Below are 14,215 nucleotides of genomic sequence, written 5' to 3'. Positions count from 1 at the left end.
ATACATCTAAACTCATCTTAACATCTAAACATATCTAAATTCATTTTAAGTGAATCCCACAAAACTCACTCTATCATCTCAACTCAACACCGCCTAACTCGACTGCCTGAGTTTTTTTTTTTTTTAAACTAAAAAAGAGAGCCCTCAAAAGGGTATCACATCCGGGCATCCGGCTCTCGAAATTCCATTTGCATTAATACAGCCCTCAACAAATTGCTGTAGCACTAAAAGTTTTGTATAAATATATCGCCATGCTATTAGGGGAATCGAATTGTGTAAGAATTCAGTGCAAGGCATAAAATAAGGAAGATGCCGAGTTCTTCATTGTTCGTATGTAAAAGAGTTAAATACATCCGAGAGATCGAACGCCCCTCAAAACGGCAAAACCAACTTGGCAATGCTAATTTTTCCGTTGTTGTTTGCTCTACATTTCAAGGGCTGCAAAGGTTCTTGATATCCTCCTCCTTGGCATACCAGCCTGGAATTATCTTTGATACATGGGGATAAAGATCCTTGTAGGAATTCCTTATTGTCCCTTCTGCAACTCCAGTAGCAACTGAAATATCTGCATTCACATGGTTTAAATTAGCACCTAGAATAATGAAATGTCCACAGGAGCACATCTTTTATATATATATATATATATATATATATATATATATATATATTCTTGTGCATGTATCAACCAAGTTCGATCATCTTGTTCAACCCTACAATATCAGCACATTTCATAAACCTTAGCAAACAAAGTGCAATGTATAAACCTTTAAGAGGTTTCTTATCATCTGAAAGCTGGGTGATAATGTAAATGACTGCTGCTGCAATTGATATAGGGCTCCTCCTGAGATTCAGGAAAAAGAACAGTTGATATAAGCAAATAGTAAACAAAATAATATCAACAAACACAATAGATACATCGAGCGTCATGCTGATAAGGAGAGCCGCACGTGAAAATATACATGATAATAAACTTTATATATATATATATATAAACACATGGTAAGAAAATAATATCAACAAACACATTAGTCAAGCATCATGTCGAGGAGAGCCTTACGTGAAAAATATACATAATAATACACCTCGTAAACAGCATCCCCATCCAACCCCCGACATGTCCAAAGTTTATTGTGGATGGAAGCAAGAAACTTTATCATTTCCATTTGGCAAAGTACGGCCTAGCTCAACAAACGAGGTGAGCTAGGAAAACACCAACAGTTTAATCTCTCGATATCCTTATACACCTTCCCGAGGGCATACAAAGCCTTCACCTTAACCTACTAGTTCTTCCTGGCACCTGCTAAAAATGTTATACTCTTATCCCCCACCCCAACAAAAAAATATATATATTTTCATCACCTCGTAGTTGGCCTTCATTACGTGTTGAAAACAATCAATTATCTTCATCTCTTTTCGCTATAAAATGGCAAAAACTGGGTACAAAAAAGGGGTAGACCATACATATAAAAAAAGGGGCAGGGTAGCACAAAGTACATCCCACCCATGTACCCTAGATCTCCTGAGTAAAACAGCACATATCTATAAGATGTTTTATATCATTTCCGTTGTGCCTGGGATTGATCTTTTCCACTCTACTCCGTAATTATTAGTTCATGTGTCATGAAACCTTGTTAATAAGTTATATGTCATGAAGCCTTCGGTGACAAGAAACAAAAATAAAAAAATATTTGATATTTTGGTTGCCAATAAAATATGACGATACAGGCAAAATCCAAAACTACCTTATATCAAACTCTTCTGACTTTGTTACAGCTTCTTGGGCAGCTTTAACCGCTTGATTATTCATACCAAGATTGGAACAAAATCGTCTCTAAAGATTAAGTAGATATCAAAGTCAGTCTCTGTATATGGTCGTGAACACTGTAAGGAAGTTACTTATTTCAGAGAAAAAAATCTCACCATGAAGTCCCAGCATGAATTGTTCCCATTTCCACCGACTGGCCATTCTCCAACCCCAGTTGTTTCACTATGTATTCTTTTGCTCGGCCAATTTCCTTCTTTGTGGCTCCATTGGCGACAGAGCAAATTTCTAGTTGAAATCCACAGTTTCAGGGAAGCACATTCACAGGGAAAAATAAATCGGGAAGCATCCAGATGTTAAAAGAATCATAGGCTGTACCCTTTACAGTGCGTGGCTTATCTTCTTGTCGACAAGCAATGTACAGGCAAGCAGCCAATAGTGCATCCTGGTTTCTTCCTCTACTAGACTTCTGATCTTCCACCCTCTTATATATCTCATTAGCTCGGTCCTTCAATCAATTACAACAGGACCATCAAAGGAATGAAAAACCTCAAATCACAAGGCTATTAAAACAGGAAAACATTTTTTTATATAGGTAAAATAAGATTTTATTCATTGAAATGTAGGCATAGCCCAATTACACAGGAGGTATACAAAGATAACACCCAACTACAAGTTAAGAACTAGAAATGGAAAAAATAAAATAAATTAAACAAACAAGACTTCATCTTAGACTGATGCGTCATATAACTAGAACTTGCACTTTGATGTTTATCACACTTCTAAAAGGAGAACATTCATTAGAAGTTCATCCACCAACATGCAGCCAAGGTTTCAATTTAAGGGTGCGTTTGGTTACCAAACTCACCTCAACTCATCATTACAACTTTTTCAAATCCCAACACAAAATATAATAAACAATTCAACTTTTTCAAATTTCAAAATAATAATAATATTAAAAAATAATATTCTAACAATATTTTATCATCACAACTCAACTCAACTCAACTCACTTCAACGTCCAAACACACCCTAAATCTTTTTACTCCCTGGGGTTTAAAAATCGATCAAATTCTTTCTCCACCAGTCTCCCATTTGTGTCATTAGGAGGATTCCCGACAGCTATTATTTACACCATGTATAAGAAGACACATGAAAGCAGTAGAAAAAAAGTGATCCTATTCCATAACAATTATTTTTTATTATAACCAAAAGTTACTGAAGGAGTCCTATTTCTTTCAATGTTTGATAAATTAAACAATTTATATGCTTCAAGCTTCAGGAATATCAAGAATATCATCACCACAAAAATAAGAGTGCGGGTATACGTGAAGACTTATTGACATTTGGGTTTTCTAAAACTCAGTCACAAAATTCATAACAGCAAGTAAATAGTGTACCTTAATGGTTGCAACAAGGCCTAACCTGAAACATAGTATCACCACATTAGCTTCACATTTCAGTATTCATTTTACCATAAAAGGTAACATTTGGCAGAGTAGCATTTCAATATTTAAAAAAATATATATATATTTTTAAATATCCCCATAAGCAAGAACAGATGAAAATTTGAAGGAAAAGGATCATAGCTATAAAAGACCGATAAGTTAACAAACTATTCTGCCTGTATACAGCCACTAAACGCAATTAATTTGTGCTTGTGTCTGAGTCCCCATGTTGTCGTTGCCTTAAAATCATTGCAGTTGGAATGATTGATCACACTTTGAGACATATTCCACTAAATTTTGCTTAGTAGGAGACATATTCCACTTAGTTTTGTTTAGTTGGACGAAAAGAGCTATAAGTTAGCCTAGGAAACATGAGTACTAGAAAAATCCAGCTTAGGTAATAATCAAATAATTACCAATTTGAATGCACAAATAACAAGTTTTCATTTTCATAGCCAATACGTGAGGAAGGATTCAAAACCCAGACCTTTAACCTCCAGCAATATTTCAACCAGGGTTCAATAATCTTTCCCCGAATTCTAGAGTCCCAAAACTGTGAATAAACCAAGACTCCAATTTCACTATTGCCTTTCTAATGCTTTCTCAGCTGCCAAACAGGCCCCCCAATCCAATAATTCGGACGATCAACACGGAGTTCCCTTATAACGAAGTAAGAACTAACCAGACACTCATCAACAGAATCCCGAAAAAACAAAATTTCAAAGCCTATACAGGTTAAATGTCAATCACGGAATCCAAAACCCAGCTCCGATTCCCTCTATTTTCCGCAATAAAAATAACTCAATAAAAAATTCACACTTGGCTCGGCATATTTCTCACGCTTTCTCAGCATCCAAAAAGGCGCTCATAATGGAAAGATGAAAGGAAAAAATAGAGAGAGAAGAAAAAAGATTACCTATCAGACATAGTGGCGATGGTCTTGAAGGCGAGGATTAGCCCCCGATCGGGGTTGGAGCCGCGGTTCTGCCAGCGGCCGAGTGAGGACGAGAGGAACTCACCGGTGGCACCGTTGGGTTTGGCTATGACGGTGGAAAGGCCACCGTCGGCCAAGAGGGGGTTGGTGGGGCCGCCGACACGGACGGGGTCGTTATCGCCCGATTCGTTGGCGAAAGTTCGCCACTCGGAGGTCTCGTCGATGGAGTGGGACTCAAGAACGAGGCCGCACTCGGAGCACACGGTATCCCCTGCAGAGTGGTCGAACACCACCTCCGTCTGCCTCTTGCAGTCTGAGCAATACGCGTCGGACATGTTACTTTCGTCTTTTTTCTTCCTTCTATTCTTTTCCTCGAACAGTACGACTTCGGTTGGTTTCAGGTGTGGAATATTTTCCAACCGTTTCAGGTGTGGATTATTTTCCTTCCCTCTTCTTCTTCTCCGCTGCCGAGACCACGAGGAAGAGGAGGAGAGGAACAGAAATGTGAAAATGAAGAGAGAGAGAGAGATAGAGAAACGAAAGTGAGGAGGGGGACGGTGGTGGTGGGTATTTATAGGGATGACTTGTTAGGAAAGTCATGGGGATTTCATGGCCTTTACTTGTGCTTAGTTGGAATGGGATATGTTTGTACACGCCGATTACTTTTATCTCTGATTTGGATTGCACGGAGTGGTATTCCCATCGAGAGATACTACAAAGCTTCCACTCTCTTTATTGGTGTTTGGGTAAAATGGGAAAAAGAGGGTTTGTGCACGAGTCTGACTCACTCGGGTTTTCGGTTGGTTGTGTTTTTTTGTGGATGACAATATTTATAGGAAGACAGAGACAATCATCAGTCTCACTTTGGGGAAGGGAAAGATAAACCCCGTAATTAATTAATATTAGTCTTTTTGGGTACATTTTAATGGGATTCATAATTCAGAAAAATTGACCAAGGACTAACGGTTGGGGTTAAAAAGCAATGGTCCAAACATTTACAGTTAAATAAAATTAAAAGTATCGTGCTACAAGGATCGAGGCTTTAATCAAAGAACTTCACCGATAAAGACAAATGTATTTTTTTATAAATTCTTTTTTATATATTTTCAAACATTTTTAAAAAAATAAAAATATATATCAATTCGTTAATATTCATTTCTTTAACTATTAAGTAAATAAAATCAAAAATCAATTAATTATTTTTATCTATCACTTTTATTGATTTAACTAGCATTTTTCAAATTAAAAAGCTCACGAACTGGCAAAAAGAGTTGATGGTTGGGCTCATCTTTCATACGGAGCAATTTGAATCTCAAATTTATTTCAATTTATCTTATTTAATTATTATAATTTTTTCAAATTTTAATATAAAATATAATAAATAATTTAAATTTTTTTAAAATTTTAAAATAATAATAATATTAAAAAATAATATTTTAATAATATTTTATTTAATTTTTAATTTTTATTTCAACTCAATTCAACGTTCAAAATTGTGAAGCAAATAAGAAAGCTGACCCTTCCGGCCTTCTTCCCTCTGGAATTGACCCAAACCAAAGACTAAACATAGCTACAGAGCTTCGGTTTATTATCTACAGCCTTCTTTATCCTCCCGACCTTTCTTTTTCTGCTTTAATCCTGCAACGCACCTCAAGAACATGATAAGATAGCACTGATTTACTCTTTTCGAGGGAAGCTTCTCCAGAAAGATGAGAGAGAAAATAGGAGAAAATGATAAAAAAAAATATTCAATAATATTCCAGAATAATTCGTACAAACAACTACCTCGAGTACATGTACTGTGAAGCACTCCCTAATCGACAGCAGCAAAACAAGGCTATGGACCGCTAGGACTTAAATTAGAACAAAAGAACACAATTTAGCGAAGGCCCGTCAAGCCCGGCCCAACTTAATTAGGTTTGTTACAAAGCCCCCAAAGTTAATACTCCTTTTAGGTAAATACCTTCAAATGTCGCCTAATCCACGTATTTTAGAGAACCCTTCCCTTTGATTTGTTCATGCTTCCATCAGAACCCATTTTGAATGTGTTGGGTTCGGGTCCAATTCAAATGGTCCTATGACTAATGTAACGCTACATTTTTGTGCACATCTTTCTATGTTCCAACCCATTTTGAATTGTAATTTTTGCTCGGATTCTATTCCCATATATTTTTAATTTTTATTTTGATTTTGATTTTAATACAACCTTGTTTTGGAAAAAAAAAAATATATATATATATATATATGTATGTATATAGCTACCCACCACCTCTTATTCATTTCCAAAATAAGATCTCTACAATTTGACATAACTAAATGTAAGGGGAATATTGGGTTAATGGTTGGGTTTTTAAAGTTGAAAAATTATATTTGCATCCTTAGTTGAGAATTGTATATACAGACTCTTTATTAAATAAAAAAAAATATCATTTTAAGAGTAATATTTTTATAATTTTAAAAAAAATTAAAAAAAAATTGTCTAGACTTGCATTACAATTCTTAAAATAGAGACTGTATGTAGTATTGTTCTTTAAATTTTATTTTGTGGACACTTTGAAAGGAATCACAAAGTTTAGTGCGCGGGATTTATATATGGAATGATACTCGTCTGTCATAACTGTCTCGTTGATCAATATGATTAACAATATGCTTAAGGATTTGCTGCATTATCTCACCCGTTAGAGATCTTATCGAACGGGTGGGTGATCTTCCAAACATACAAAATAAATATGAAAATACAGGTATGGCCTATAGGGGTTCTCTGACATGAAGCACGTGATTGACATGTGCTTAGATCCAAGTGTTTCAGCTTTCAGATTATGTTTATTCAGAGAAATCAATCAATAATAATAAGCATGAGGCTCATGGAAGAAAATTATTAATATATTCGATCATTAATTATCCTAATTGTAAACAAATTAATCACTAGGTCATAGAATCTGGACCATTAATCCCTTTTTCTTTTTTTTTTCCCTTTCGGATCTTTCATCACATGCCTAAGTGTTGATGGTCCGATTCAGGGGTGATAGGCCGAAATTTTTGGTCTATTTTCCTTGGACTGAACTTCTATAGGAATCGGTAGCTATCGGTCTGATTCATTTGATCCGATTCAATTATTATTATTATTTTAAAATAAATTAATAAAAAATATTTAAATTAAAATTAAGTGAATCATTAATATGTATTATGTAACTAATTTATTAAAAAAATATTTTTATATTATCAATGATAATAAATTAGATGAAAATTACACCATTAACTTATATAATTACTATATAAAAATAATATATTCATTTGCTAAAAATATCTTTAAAATATGTATATAGGAATTCGGTCCAATCCGGTCTAAAATTTATAGACTCCGAGACCGAACCGAATATTTCCGATCCATAATTTATGGGACCAAGATTAGCAGTCTGAGTTCGGTTCAGTCGATTTTTCGGATCCGAACTCTTTGCATCCTTATGGTCAACCACTTTTCTTAATTATTTTCTAAATGTTGGCTACCAATACTATTATTACAATATTAATTATATTTATCATCAATTTAATTATTATTATTTTATTATTATGTACATAAAACGTCGGATTAAAAAAATTTTTATGATTTATTATTTATATGCTAATTATTCAATGCCAAAACATAAAATAATGAATGGGATTTACTTAATATAATAGGAATCGCTACATAAAATAATGATGTGAGTTGAGATGATGAATAAATTTTTTTAAATTACACATAACTTGTCACACTTTGAGATTCATTGCCCTTCAAATATTAAGTGTTGAGTTGGAAACAGAGTACTTATCCTATAAAAGAAAATTATAAGATTTTTGGGACAGAAGAATTAACGTGGAATTGTTGACTGAGGAAACACTTTGCACGTGATGATGAAGCTTAAACCCTATTTTAATTATTTTCTAGTGGCTGTATTTACCGGTAAACACCGAAGAAGACAACCATCCTGGTTGCAAGGGAAGATACCCGGAAACTAAGATCCATGTGATTATTAATTAATTTACCACGTGCATCTTCTTCCTTTTTCTTTTTGGCCAAATTTAGCACATGCAATTTCGAAGAGTAGTGATAGCGTGCCTCCAGCTTTAACTGCTGGCCGTGCCCGTTAGCACAAGTTTTTGTTTATTTTAAAAAAATATTAATATACTATAAATCACTTTTTTAATTATTAAGTAAAAACAATTTAAATATATGAACAATTAAAATAAAGAGGCAAATCTAGATGGCATAGTAATATTTTCCAATTACGAAATGGTATTTACAATTTTACAGTTGTAAGGGGCATTATCTTGAAAAAAAATTATATATATATATATATATATGAGATTTACATAAAAAAAAAAAAAAAATTTTTTTTAATAATAGATATTGTTTTTTTACGTATTCTAAAACTTTATATAACATTATTTCATATAATTTTGAATTTACACAAGATTAATTGATTAGTTTTATTTGACAACAGCCTCCAATCTCCATCGCATGCTAGCATGAGTTTTTGCCCTCAATTAATTGCAGCTACATCATTTAAGATTTCTTATTGGGTATAAAATTAGTACAATGATACACTTAATCTCTTTTACTATTTTAGTACTCAACTATTTTTTTTTTCTTTTTGTTATTTAAATCTGGATTAAAATTTCTAAAATATAATATTTTTGTATAATTTAAAAGAAAATAAATTCAATCAACTAACGTAATCATATAATTTAATTAAAAATAAATTTAATTTTATAAAAATTGACTCAAGGACAAAAGAAAGTAAATTATATATTATTGAATTTATTTTCTTTAAGAAAATCATATTTTGAGATTTTTAACTTAGATTTAAATAGTAAAATAAAAAAAAAATAGTTAAATAAAAGATGGACAAGGTCACAAGAGTATCATTACCCATAAAATTATAGGTCAAGATATTTAAAAAGAAATTTAGAGAGAGAGATATGTAAAGATCAGCTTCCCTCTGAGATACGCTAACTTTGACAACTGACAATTGACTGGGGAAAAACTCAGGAAGTCTTGCCTGTGCTCCCAAATTCCCAGAAGGCAAAGGAGCCGAGGCCAAACTGGCAATCACCTAGCCAGCTATATTTTTTTAAATTATAAATTTTTAAGGTGTTATAATTATAAAAAAAATTATAAATTGATATAATTATATTTATTTTATAATAAAAATAATTTTATAATTTAATATATTACATCAAAATACGTTAATTTATTTATTTATTTTATAAAATTATGTTACAGTTAAAATATCTTTCTTTTAACTATATTGTTATGATTCAAAATATTTTTAAAAGGATAATAAATTAGAAAGGTTTAGGATGTCTGGATGTGTTTGACAAGTGATACTCTTATTATTATTTTTTGTTTTATTATTACATTTTATCTTTTTTTTTTACTATTCGTTACTTTTCACATATTTTTTATTACTATTTAATATTTTATTATTACTCTTTTATTATTTTTTAATACTATTTATAAATATTTTCAATACTTTTTAAATATTCTCACTATATAAATCAAGCTATTTTTTAAAATTATTTTTAAAAATAGATAAATGTGAAAAACTTACTTTTTTTTATTGATCAAATTTATTTTAAAAAAAACTGGGTGAGGTTTGTAACTTTGTAGGCCTTGAACTTAATAATATATATATATATATATATATATATATATATCTGTCAATATAAATTATTAGACCAGAAAATTCTCTGATAAGAGACCTACAGCTTCACCAGTTGAACCAGCCCTTCTTTGACAGGTGAAGTACTAACGTCTCTCTCTATCAGACGAGAAAAGCAGCAATCCCGGAAACTACCAATCACGAGGCACAACCCAGCACTTGCCATCCTCTCTTCTCCTACACCTCTGTCTCTTCTTTTTCCCCGCCTCTCCCTCTCTCTCTCTCTCTCTCTCTCTGTAGGACGCAGACTAAAACCAGAAACAGTAGTACCCCACTAGCAAAAGAAGTAGAATACCCTCTCGTATTTCCTAAAAAATCTCTCTCGTTCTCTCTCCCATTCCATCTGCCTTTGGTTTCACTTAAAAAATCCAGTTCAAAAGCTCGATGACAATGCACATGCAGCGAAAGATGTAGAGAAAACAAAAGAAAGAAATAAAGAAAGGAAGGAAAATAGTTCTAAAAATCAACGCTTTATATAGGAAATGGTGCACTTTCATCTTCATCATCACCGGTGGAGAAAAGGTGAGAAATATATCGAAGAAGATGAGGAGTCTCAACTTCAAGCCCTTATTATAGAATGTGGAAGCACCAGTTGTTACTACAAGAGAACCAGGCCCAAGCTACTATCCCTCCTCTTTCTTTTTATTTTTTCTTTTCACCTCTTCAGCTGTGGCACCACCTTCTCTCATTTCCGTAAGCCTACCTCTCTCATGGGTTTCTTATTTTCCTACGGTTTGCCTTTCTCGAGTCCTAATATCTCTTTGACGGTTTGTGCAGATTCATTTGGAGTAGAAAAAGAACGCCCTGTTGCTGATATGAATGCAAATACTCCCGTGTGTTCTTCGACCTCAAATGGTTAGTACTCTCTCTCTAGTTTTTTTTTTTTTTTTCCCCTCTGGAGATTTCAGCAGACTCGAAAAAGGGGTTACCTATGTGAAAATGAAATCACCTTAATCTTCATTTGGTGGACGAGAAAAGTTCAGAAAATAATAAAACACATAATTTCAGTCTAAGAATTAGTTATTTGATTACTGAAACGATGTTTACTGAGCAAATAGGATTGCCCCCAGCCCTAATGCAGAGCAGGGATTAACTTTTTACCTCTGGTTTGAGTTTTTTTTATCAAACAATAGAAGTAGATATTATTATTATTATTATCATCATTATATAGAAGTATTGAGTTATTACAAAAACAAAATTTTTGTTTGATTCTTATGGTTTCCTTATGCTTATACGAGTTTTAGTTAGTTATCTATTTTTGGGGAAAATAAATGCAGGAACTATATGTTGTGATAGAAGCAGTATTCGTTCTGATATATGTAGCATGAAAGGGGATGTAAGAACACACCCTGCTTCTTCTTCAGTCTTCCTTTACATCGCAAGAGACTCCGATGGTGTCATTAATTATGGGGAGGAAGAGGGATATGAGGAACTCAAACTCGAAAGAATCAGACCCTATACACGGAAATGGGAAACAAGTGTCATGGGCGGCATCAGTGAATTAAACCTTATTGCAAAGAAAGTGAATCATGGTATAAAACATCATTGTGATGTCTGGCATGATGTTCCAGCTGTGTTCTTCTCAACCGGAGGATATACAGGTAATCTTTATCACGAATTTAATGATGGGATTCTGCCATTGTACATCACTTCACAGCATTTGAACAAGAAGGTTGTGTTTGTCATTCTTGAATATCATGACTGGTGGATTCTGAAGTATGGAGATGTACTTTCTCAGCTCTCTGATTATCCAGCAATAAATTTTAGTGGGGACAATAGAACTCATTGCTTCCCAGAAGCCATTGTTGGTCTGAGAATCCATGATGAGCTCACTGTGGACTCTTCGTTAATGGAAGGAAAAAAGAGCATTAATGATTTTCAAAATCTTCTAGACCAAGCTTACTGGCCACGAATCAGGGGTTTGATCCAAGATGAGGAACGGGAAGCGCAAGAGAAGCTGGAACAAAAGCTTTCTTTGTCCCCGACATTGGAAATCTCAATTGTAATGGAAAGGGAAGTGGAACAGGAACAATTAGAGAAGCCTAAACTGGTGATTTTATCACGGAATGGGTCTAGGGAGATAACTAATCAGAACTTATTGGTGAAAATGGCGGAGGAAATTGGGTTTCGAGTTGAAGTGTTGATGCCTGTCCGAACATCAGAATTGGCAAGGATTTATAGGGTTCTTAATTCAAGTGATGTTATGGTGGGGGTCCATGGTGCAGCTCTGACCCATTTTCTCTATATGAGACCTGGCTCTGTGTTTATTCAAATTATTCCACTTGGAACTGCATGGGCAGCAGAGACATATTTTGGAGAGCCCGTAAGGAAGCTTGGTTTAAAGTATATTGGCTATGAAATTATACCTGAAGAGAGCTCACTGTATGATAAATACGATAAGAGTGATCCCGTTCTTAGAGACCCAGACAGCGTGAATGAAAAGGGATGGCAATACACAAAAAGCATCTATCTTGAAGATCAAAATGTGAGACTAGACTTGAGAAGATTTAGGAAGCAGTTGGTTCGTGCTTATGACCACATTGCTAAAACGAAGGGACATGTTCATCACCAACCATGGTAATTTGCTAGTTTTTCCAGCAGCAATTAATTCTGCTTTCCTTGACATCTTCTTCTCCACTCGATCTGTAAGTCGGAAATGTATATTCAGTGCTGAAATTACTGAAGCTTTCCAGGTTCCACTTTATCCGGGTTTTATTGTTTCAACGAAGCAATGAACATCTCTAAGCAACCATGATTTGATAAATTTGCTGTGCATGCTTTGATGAACTGAAAATATCTTATCCATTCTGCCGTTTTCATTCCCTATTTCCAGCAACTCATAACATGACTATGCATGTTTTTGTGCATTATAGCCATGCCAAAACTATTTTCCCTTCTGTTTTCCTTTGTTAAATCACCCAGTTTGAACTGAATGCAGATCTTTTGTATATATTCCGAATACTCCCCCGGTAGCATCCTGAGGTTATCGTCACTGTTGAAACTTGAAAGTACCAATTTGGAAATTATCTCAAACTGATTTTTAGGTACAGTTAAGAAAAATATAAATAATTAAATCTACATTTTCTGCTGAGCTTAAACTTCGGAGACAAGTGATTTCATATGGTATCAAACTAGAGATTTGAAGTTGGAATTCTGATTCTATATTTTACTGTATTTAATTAAATATCTCACATATTGTGAGACAATAGTTTCGAGGCAACTTTTGAATTTTAGAAAATAATCTAAAGAAGCTTTTACCTGAAAAGAAGGCCATTGTTTATTGTAATCGTAAAAGGTCTTCGGCAGTCAAGAACAATAAATGCAGGTTTGATTTTTCAGGGCGATCACAAGAGGACAAGGATATGCTTGAGAGTTGAGAACAACCCTTCATGCGGCCCTGCCAAAGTTTTTGGAAGAGACAACTTTCTCGTTTGAATGGACTTTTTATTTTTGTGGCAAATGGCTGATTTGGTCAATCATAACTGAACTTTTCCGAACAAAGTGGTGTAATCTTGTAGTTAAATTTCACAACTTTTGATCCTATTTTTCCAAGTGCATGTACAGTTAGAGGATTGGAAGATGATTTTTAATGATCAATAACCTCTCAATTCGGTCATCAGCACATTACCAAGAAGGACGGGGAACAGACCCTGAAAGTGAAATAAAAAAAATAAAAAAAAAAAAGGTTCTACCAACAAATATTTTTACATTTTTTTTAGGTAAGTCTATTTTTTTACAAAGACTTGTATGCGATTTGTCTGTTTAAAATTTGTACAAATATTTCTCTTATTTTTAACACTTTCAGCAACCAAAAGACTGCACAGTACATTGCTGGGTCCAGGACATGCAACGTGAAGCCACCATCTTCGAGGTTTTCCCTTGTTCTCTCCTTTTCACCATGCTTGGCTTGCTGCCACATTGAACAATTCATCGATTCTGTCTGAAAGAGACCCTTAAATCCAAAAGAAAGCATGATTGGCAACCTTTATTTAACATATATGGATAAAAAATACAGTTGTTTTCGTTACCCAACAGAGTGAAAGATTATCTATTAAGCTGGAAGTGTCAAATATTGTTTTGAAACTAACCCTACTTGAAGGCCTTATTTATAACGTTTTTTATTGCATCATATGGGCTTAAGTTTTATTTATGTATTGATAAATGATGAAGAAATAGAGCAATAATGTTAGCATCACTTCGTGTTATTTTGCAGTGCTGCATTTTCTTATTAATTTCAGTGTTTAATGAGAACGTTTTGACAAAACTCGATCTCATGCAGCACGTTGTCTGTTTATGTAGTATTCTCACGTGACCCTGTTCCTACTAGTTGGTCGCGTAAGATGACAGCTTTTAAGTTTTTTTATGGCTG

General features: G+C 33.9%; 2 protein-coding genes across 2 annotated transcripts; one reads left to right on the top strand and one right to left on the bottom strand.

Annotated features, from left to right (window-relative positions):
* Positions 1–296: 296 nt before the first annotated feature.
* LOC121268406 (transcription initiation factor IIB-2-like) lies at positions 297–4,552 on the bottom strand. The gene is given in 7 exon segments (XM_041172671.1): positions 297–565; positions 765–841; positions 1,743–1,829; positions 1,897–2,050; positions 2,141–2,270; positions 3,163–3,187; positions 4,127–4,552. Coding segments are annotated over 7 exon segments (960 nt in total). The 5' UTR covers positions 4,480–4,552; the 3' UTR covers positions 297–431.
* A 5,386-nt stretch (positions 4,553–9,938) lies between these two features.
* Positions 9,939–12,710, top strand: LOC121268405 (xylan glycosyltransferase MUCI21-like). The gene is made up of 3 exons (XM_041172670.1): positions 9,939–10,539; positions 10,624–10,701; positions 11,124–12,710. Exons 1-3 carry the CDS (start codon positions 10,329–10,331, stop codon positions 12,425–12,427), a joined length of 1,593 nt encoding a protein of 530 aa, XP_041028604.1. The 5' UTR covers positions 9,939–10,328; the 3' UTR covers positions 12,428–12,710.
* The last annotated feature ends 1,505 nt before the right edge of the window (positions 12,711–14,215 follow it).

Source organism: Juglans microcarpa x Juglans regia, chromosome 5S (assembly GCF_004785595.1).
Source record: "Juglans microcarpa x Juglans regia isolate MS1-56 chromosome 5S, Jm3101_v1.0, whole genome shotgun sequence".
Lineage (NCBI taxonomy): Eukaryota > Viridiplantae > Streptophyta > Magnoliopsida > Fagales > Juglandaceae > Juglans > Juglans microcarpa x Juglans regia.
This window is presented reverse-complemented; position numbering and strand designations above follow the sequence as displayed.

Coding starts and splice junctions, on each gene's coding strand:
- LOC121268405 (XM_041172670.1), top strand. CDS start 10,329: ATGGTGCACTTTCATCTTCATCATCACCGGTGGAGAAAAGGTGAGAAA. Junction 10,540..10,623: donor CACCACCTTCTCTCATTTCC/GTAAGCCTACCT, acceptor CGGTTTGTGCAG/ATTCATTTGGAGTAGAAAAA. Junction 10,702..11,123: donor GTGTTCTTCGACCTCAAATG/GTTAGTACTCTC, acceptor AAATAAATGCAG/GAACTATATGTTGTGATAGA.